The 8,184-nt window shown below is 38.4% G+C and overlaps 1 protein-coding gene across 1 annotated transcript in view; it reads left to right on the forward strand.

Moving 5' to 3' along the window:
* Window positions 1-4,819, forward strand: part of RANBP9 (RAN binding protein 9) — an 81,659-nt gene extending 76,840 nt beyond the window's left edge. The window contains exons 11-14 of the mRNA XM_063451718.1: window positions 37-152; window positions 476-627; window positions 2,028-2,139; window positions 3,370-4,819. Of these exons, the coding sequence (XP_063307788.1) occupies window positions 37-152; window positions 476-627; window positions 2,028-2,139; window positions 3,370-3,500 (511 nt within the window). The 3' untranslated portion in view covers window positions 3,501-4,819. The remainder of the gene's footprint in view (window positions 1-36; window positions 153-475; window positions 628-2,027; window positions 2,140-3,369) is intronic.
* The last annotated feature ends 3,365 nt before the right edge of the window (window positions 4,820-8,184 follow it).

Genomic DNA, 8,184 nt, shown 5'->3' on the forward strand with positions numbered 1-8,184 from the left:
TAAAATGACTAACCAGATTATTTCTTTCCTCTGCAGTGATGTAGATATGGAGACCGACCATTTTTCGAATGGTTTTGCAGCAACCTCATCCAATGGCTTTCTAAACGGCAGCTCAAAGAACGAACATCCTTTGGAATGTGACACTGAAATGGGTTTGCAATGACATTTTATCAATAGAAAATGTAGCAAATAATGTAAAGATGGGAACAAAAGTCACTTTCTGTAGACTATTGATTGTAAGAAAGTGACAGTGATGCTTAAATAGATATGTACGAAGTGTTGAAATATATGTACACAAAATATCTATACATATAAAACACTATCAGAAGAAGGCCAATTGAAAAATGAATGCAGAGGAATAGTCATGCATAGATACATTAAGCTATGGTAGCCAACCATTATTTTTTTTTTTTTTACCCCGTGTCCATTTACAGTCATTTCATTTCTGTTGGTAACATTTGCATTGTGGTTACAGAAGTTGACACGTCCCAAGTCAGACGGCAGCTGTGTGGAGGGAGCCAGGCTGCAGTTGAACGAATGATCTGTTTTGGGAGAGAGCTACAGGCTATGAGTGAGCAACTAAGAAGAGAACGCGGGAAAAACTCTACAAATAAAAACATGCTAAAGGTACATTACACATGTCATTACATCCTGCGCCTGACTATCTTAGAACTGCTTTGCCAGCACTGAGACGGTGCAGAAAGTTCAACGTTTACCTGTGACACCCCCCCATCCTGCCAGTAAAGTTGCATAATTTTCAATATCAGAAATTTGTTTAAATGTTTTATATTTACTTGTGCACTTGTCAATATGTCTTCTATAAATGAGCATGTGGGTATCTGGCCTAGACCATCTGGGCATCTTTTACATAATTAGATCCCTTTCAAGTCCCTCCTTAACATTTTGATCTTAAAAAAAAATCAAATTATAATGCCCCATATATAGAATATATTCCCATACCAGGTTTAATATTGCTGTTGAAAATAGCTACAAACTTCGGCGGCGATGATCTTTACGAGGCACCCCGCTGCCTGTTCCGCATGCGGTTGTCGCCCTTTGCGTCTCGGCTATGTATTGCCTCGCTACGGGTAGACGTGGAGCGTAACTGCAGTGGCAGACCCCCGTGTCCCATGGTAGTTGTGGAGAGGTGGGGGGGTGTATGGGAGCATGTGGCTATCCGGGCTCAGAAGTCGCTGCACACTTTGTCAAAGTTGGCTTTGAAGCGCTGTAACCATTCCCGGCTCTCTGGGCTGTCTGTCTGCGGTGAGGGCCTTGGTGCGCTGGCCATTTTAGGTCAGCCACGCGGGCTGACTTTAGGTACAGTGGATATCAGGCTGTTCGTTAGTGTGTCCAGTGGGGACCGGGATAACCCCCACCGGTCCAAAGGAGAGTGTTAGCGGGGCTTAATTGGCTGCACTTCGGAATGCTTGGTCCCAGGTGGGAGATCATCCGCCTCCCCCAGCCATCGGGTCCACAGTCTCGGAAGGCCGCAGGGCCAAATAGCGGATTAAAAGTGGCAAAATCACAAGTTATGGGGGTCCTCTGTGTCCCCGTGGTAGAGGTGCCTTTTGTGCTGGTTTTGGGGTGTTCTGACGCTATTCTGTTAGATTTAGGTAAGTGTAAGAGTTATGCTGGCAGGAGCTCCCAGAAAACACGTCTTGCCTGCTTGCGAGTCAGGCCCCCCCTCCCCCAATGTAATAATAAAATTTTAAAAAACTGCCCCTAAGAATATATTAAAAGCAGGATGAGCCATATGATACAAGCAGTACTAATATTGAACATTTGATAACATTAATATTGAACTATTATTGAACATTTCAGTACTAATACTGTATCTCCAGATTGGTTAACTGCTACTATTTTACTGCTACTTAGAAAGGAGTCTGTCGTAAGTTGACACAAAATATGTAAGGAAGGCTGCATGATGTATAGGCAGTCAGAATACAAAGGGATATACTCAAATAATAACTTTTTTTTTTTTTTTGTATAATCTGTAATTGTTACTGTTTGTTTTCTATCTTTAACAGGATGCATTTAGTTTACTTGCATATTCTGATCCTTGGAATAGCCCAGTTGGCTACCAGCTTGATCCAATACAGAGAGAGCATGTTTGCTCATCTCTTAACAGTGCAATTCTAGGTAAGTTGCAATTTGGTAAAGTTTACGGTCTTTCACCTGCACACAAACATTTGGGAACATTTTTTTTTTTATCAGAGGCAAAGAGATTTGTCTCTGAAGTGCCGTTGAGGCACGAAACACATTAGTGTTATTATGGTGGTGTCTCTCCCCCTACTGCTGGCCCCAGCCACAATTTCAACTATGAAGCAATAAAGGTAATTACATTTAATAAACATTTGCACTGCTTGGACTTTTTTTTTCTCTCAATGGTTTCTGGCTAAATTACATATGTATGCTTTCTTATCTATGGGCTTAGAACCCGTTCTAGCCCTTGTCCAATCATTCCCATCTGTGATATGCACATAACTCCCAACAACCTTTAAAACTTCCAAAAATGACCTTTATGCTCTCTGTCTGTATGGTATTACAGCCTCTTTCCCTCACAGCAGTAAATGCTATTGTACTGTTTTCTGGGCTGCAGAGTGCCCCAATATATAATCAAGAACATCTAGAGAGAAACAAATTTCAGTAGTTGAATTTCACGATCACTCACTTTGAAAAATCTCACAATTTCCATAGTTTATGCTTCATAAAACATCATGTTTTGAGACTGTAAATGGCCTTGTTTAGCCTCTGTTATAAGAAATCTATCCTTTATTACATTTTTTTAGTCTTCTGCACCAAAATATATTTCAGACATACATCCATTTCTAAATATATGTCCTACAAATAATTATCAAAAAAATACTAGCAGAGTACGATATAAACTAATGTAATCCACTGTATGGCTGTACAGGGATATTGCATAGTATTTAGAAGCCTAAGTTATTCAGCCAAAGTGATTAATCAAAGGACCAATCTAAGCACCATAACTTCTGCATCTCACTATAGTGGTAATGGTGCTAAAGGTCTGTGTATCTTACATTTGCTGCACACAGTGTACACATATTCTTTGTACTTATTGTGCAGAGTGACCATTCTAATTTATACAGTAGAACTTGTGTACTTTTACATAAGATAAAGCATCATACAAAAAGCCAAAATGATTTAAAGCACAGAAACAAATCCCTATGTTTACATATTTTAAAAGCACAGAACTATGATCAGTTTCCCAACTATTAAATAATGCTGTTTTGAAGCCATTTACTAGAAATTAAAATGTAAGTTGCTACCTAATATATTTTAATTAATTTATTTATTGTTCTGGGTCCTTTGTCATGGTAAAATAATGTGTTTTGTTTTATCCCATAGACATACACAACCTGCCAAAGCAGCCACCCCTCTCGCTGGCGTTGGAACAGGCCGCCCAATGCTTAGAGGTGATGGCGCAGTCCGGCATTGCTTCCTGTGCGTTTGCCAGAGTCGGCGATTATTTACACTAGCTATGCAGTACATAACTTGAGTGTTAATACAACATTGATTGAGAATGGGAATACTAGATCTGCTCTAATTCTTTGAAATTCTGTTTGTTCCAACCCTGTCTGCCATGGTGGATTGTAGGCTGTTGCTTTGCTGTGCATCACACCACTGTCTGGCAGTAATAAGGTTAATTATAACTTTTGTAACTAGCATGTCTTTATTGTTGACTTTCATTTTGCTTTAAGGTTTTGTTTATTTGGTAAGAGGATATTTGTTCTGTAATCTGGTATGACATACCAGAAATAACTTGATTTGGCTATAATAAGTAGAGATAGCCTTTTCCAATGAGTTACATGTGGAAGAGGGTAATACTTATTAAGAGACCTTTGATGTTGCTAGTACGTAAACAAAAATAACATTAAAAAGAACCTTGGGGAATGGCATTATGTTTAATTTTTCTTTTTAGGTATTTTATTTTGTTTTTTATTTTAGGGGGTCCTTAGGGAGCACGTTTAAACTGCCCTGTTGGAAGAGACAAATCCAGCCAATGAAAATGTAAAGATGTTCTAATACAAGTACTGGTAGTCATATTCCATTTACTAAAATATCCAGACTCCACAGTAAATCTCATTGGCTGAAGTATAACTATTGTGAACCTTCTCACACTGTGATCACAGACTGAATAGCACTTTCTTTCAGTGTGATTGATGTATGTTCATTTAGCATGTCTGATAGGTAAACATCAACCATAAATGCTTCTGGTTATCCCGTTGCCCCACAGCTGGATTGGGGACAAATCTGTTACCATTCAACTCACGTTAGGCTACAATTCTTTTGAGCCTTCTAGTGACTAAGGGTAATTGAATTACAAGCCTTACTGAGTGCATCATCTATAGGTAGGACGTTTACGTTGATAGCAGAATCTAAGTCTATATTCTGGAAGACTTGAAATGTATCAGTGCAGAATATTTTTTGCAAACCAGACCACGTCTGCTGTGTTTTTGGTACAGCCAGCTTCAGCATTTTCCCCCAGTGGGCTGTGTCAGTGATTTTATCCATTGTGTAACAACATTTCTGTGACATATCAGCACTGCAGGCCTGTATAATATGATGTGAAACACTGTTCTCTGCAATACAACAGGATGGTGTCACAATATATTCAGCAAGGAATCAGTGTGTGTTTAACCCTTTATTTATAGGAAATAACCAAATATTTAGTCAATTTACATGTATCTTATTTTCATTTCTACACTTTAATTTTTAAGTGCTAAAATAAAAAAAAATAAAAAATGTAACTGTACTTAAATTAATCATCCAATAAAAAAACGTTATTCTGGATGGACACTGGTATTTATTTTTTTACCTTTTGAAATTTAAATTCACATGATGTCTACTGGCCACATCGGTCAGTGATACAAAATGTTGATTTGAGTTTTATTACCATAGAGATGTTCTGTTCAATGTGATATCCGAGGATTTCTTGCACACAAAACATTTATTAGATTGGAACTGAACCGCTCTTCTTTTTTTTTTTTGTACATTGAGCCTGATTTTTCTCCCATGGACTATTCAATTACTTTTAAAATCAGATGCATATATAGATCAGAATAAGTCAATATAGCCTTGTAAACAACTAGACTAAATGTATAAGAAATTGTACTATGTGTCTTTTACAAGGAAAAATAAAAACTTAATTGTGTATTTAAAGGACCATGTATCATTTTGAGACAACTGTCTTATTCAATAAATGTAGCTTTGAATGCGACCGTTACTTACTCTGCAGGCTGGATAAGAGCAGGTAAATATAATTTATTTTTTTATATTTACCGGCTTCTATTTTCTTATGCTATCTGCATCCACTTCAGAGGGGCACTGATCTTACCAATCCGTGTCCTATCCCTAAGAATGCTGGAAAGGTGCATTGGGCATGCCTGACAGATTTACACATTCTCTGAGGGGAGATAAGAGAATGCCGTGTGATTTATGCCCTGTTTCTGTCATTAGTTGAATGGTCTGAAACTGAGATAGGTAAGTCTGAAGAAAGGGTGGCTGAAGAAACTCCGCTAGCTGAGGTACATGCCCAATGATGCAATGTGGCCAAGTTTATAGTGGGTTTATAAAAGTTTATTACATACAATTGTGCTCAAAAGTTTGCATACCCTTGGATAATTGGTAATATATGTGCAATTTCTAAAGAAAACATAAGTGAGCAGGCAAAACACAATTCTTGTATTTCTTATGGGATTCATATTCAACTGTAGGTTATAACAGAATGGCACATTTATAAAACAAAACATGGCAACAAAGAAAAAAATGAAATGTCCTCTGTTCAAAAGTCTGCGTACCCTTAATTCTGTGTATTGCCTAATTTAGCATCAATGACAGCATGCAGTCTTTTATAATAGTTGTCTAAGAGGCCCCTAATTCTTGCAGGTGGTATAGCTGCCCATTCGTCTTGCCAAGATGCCTCCAGGTCATGCAAAGTCTTTGGTCGTATTGCATGAACCGCATGTTTGAGATCTCTCCAGAGTGGCTCCATGAGATTAAGGTCAGGAGACTGTGATGGCCACTTCAGAACCTTCAAAAAATTTTCTGCTGTAACACTGAAGGGTCAACTTGGCCTTGTGCTTATGGTCATTGTCATGCTGGAAAGTCCAAGAACGTCCCATGTGCAGCCTTTGTGCAGAAGAATGCAAATTGTCTGCTAGTATTTTCTAATAACATGCTGCAACCATCTCCATCAATTTTCACAAGATTTCCCATGCCTTTAGAGCTCACCCCTCCCTCCCCCACCCCCTGAAAACGTCAGTGAGCCACTACCATGCTTCACAGTGGGTATGATACTCTTTTCACTATAGGCTTTGCTGACCCCTCTCCAAACATAGCGCTTATGGTTGGGACCATAAAGCTCTATTTTGGTCTTGACACTCCAAATTACAGTGTGCCAGAATCTAAGAGGCATGTCAAGGTGTTGGGTATATTGTAACAAGGCTTTTTTTGTAGCATTGGCGCAGTAAAGGCTTTTTTTCTGGCAACTCGACCATGCAGTTTATTTTTATCGTCATATTGTACTCCTTGAAACAACCACACTGTCCTTTTCTAGAGCAGCCTGTATTTCTCCTGATGTTACCCGTGTCTTTTTCTTTGTATCCCAAAAATATTTCCTAGCAGTCGTAGCTGAAATCTTTCTTGGTCTACCTGACCTTGGCATAAAGGTGGGTTGCTGTATCTCATGCATAGGGAACTTGTCTGCATTTCACATCTGGATTGTCCTTATGGGTGAGATCTATCTGACGTGGAAATGGTGTTGGAAAAGCTATGGAGAAATTTTCTCACTAACAAGTTTTTTTGTAGCAGCACAAGTGAGTAAAAACTTTTCTGCAATGTGTGGGGCATAACCGAAAAACATTGTTTTTTTTTTCCTCCCTATTCAAGAGTTTTCATATTCCAAGACATTAATATATATATGTACAGTAAAAATGAAAATCCAGCGCACTCACTTCTCTACTAAAGTTATTTTAGTGCTAAACAATTGTTAGTTTTATTAAAAACACCTAATCTAGGCAAAAAATAATGGGGGTTTGGTTACATTATATGATCATACATTGCATAAGCCTGCCACAACGCCAATGTACTCCCATCTTTAACAGGTCCTACTCTCACTGCCAACTGTCTACTAAATGAGCTACTCACCCCCAGTGAGTGCGCTGGATTTTAATTTTTACTGTACTTATTGGCCCCCAGCAGCCCCCCATTTAAGTATGTTTAGGTGAGTGCAGCCAAACCCTTGTTTTCTCCTATATGTATATATTTAGGAGTCTAGCCAGATCCTTGGTTTTGCACCCCTCCCTGTTACAGGTGCCTCATCTCAGGACCCTATTTAAGCCTTGCACTGCAGAGAACTCGAGATGGAAGGATTTCCCCAAGTGAGTAGCTCATTTAGCAGACAGAGTAGGACCTGCCAAAGATGGGGTACATTGGTGTTGCGGCAGGCTTATGCAATGTATGATCATATAATGTAACTAAACCCCCATTATTATTTTTTTGCCTAGATTAGGTGTTTTTAATAAAACTAACAAAATTGTTTAGCACTAAAATAACTGTTTAGTAGATAAGTGAGTGCGCTGGATTTTATATGTATATATAAAATACACATCTTTGTGTTACAAGATATCTACTTCCATGTATAGAATGGCTATGCAAACAAAGGACCATAACTGTCATTTAATATTGTGTGCAGTTATAATTGCACCTTTATCAAAAACAAAGAAAAAACTTTTTTTACCAACTCTTCAAGCTGCTTAGAACAATTCTGGTTGACAATGTAATAACACCCAGTGTGGCCTAAATCCATTACTTGTGGCAGATGGAGAGAGATTAAAATATATAAAAATTCAGTTAGGCAATACAGCTACCTTGAGCAGTCCATCTGCCACGCTCTGCTAAACTGCTTAGCTTCAGCATCTTCTGCAAGCTTGTGAGCTTTGCTGGAAGGTTAGTGATGCACTATATATTTTCAAACAGCACCAGAGATGCACTACTTTTAACAAGATATTCATTAATCCTAGCTCTTTAAAGGGAATTCTATAAGGTGTCCCCCCTACCCTCATCAATTAATTAAATATTAAAAACCACTAATTTCAACAAATACTTAAAGGGCTACTTCAACCACCATGACCATTTCAGTTATTTGAAGTGGTCATGGTG

Source organism: Pelobates fuscus, chromosome 4 (genome assembly GCF_036172605.1).
Source record: "Pelobates fuscus isolate aPelFus1 chromosome 4, aPelFus1.pri, whole genome shotgun sequence".
Lineage (NCBI taxonomy): Eukaryota > Metazoa > Chordata > Amphibia > Anura > Pelobatidae > Pelobates > Pelobates fuscus.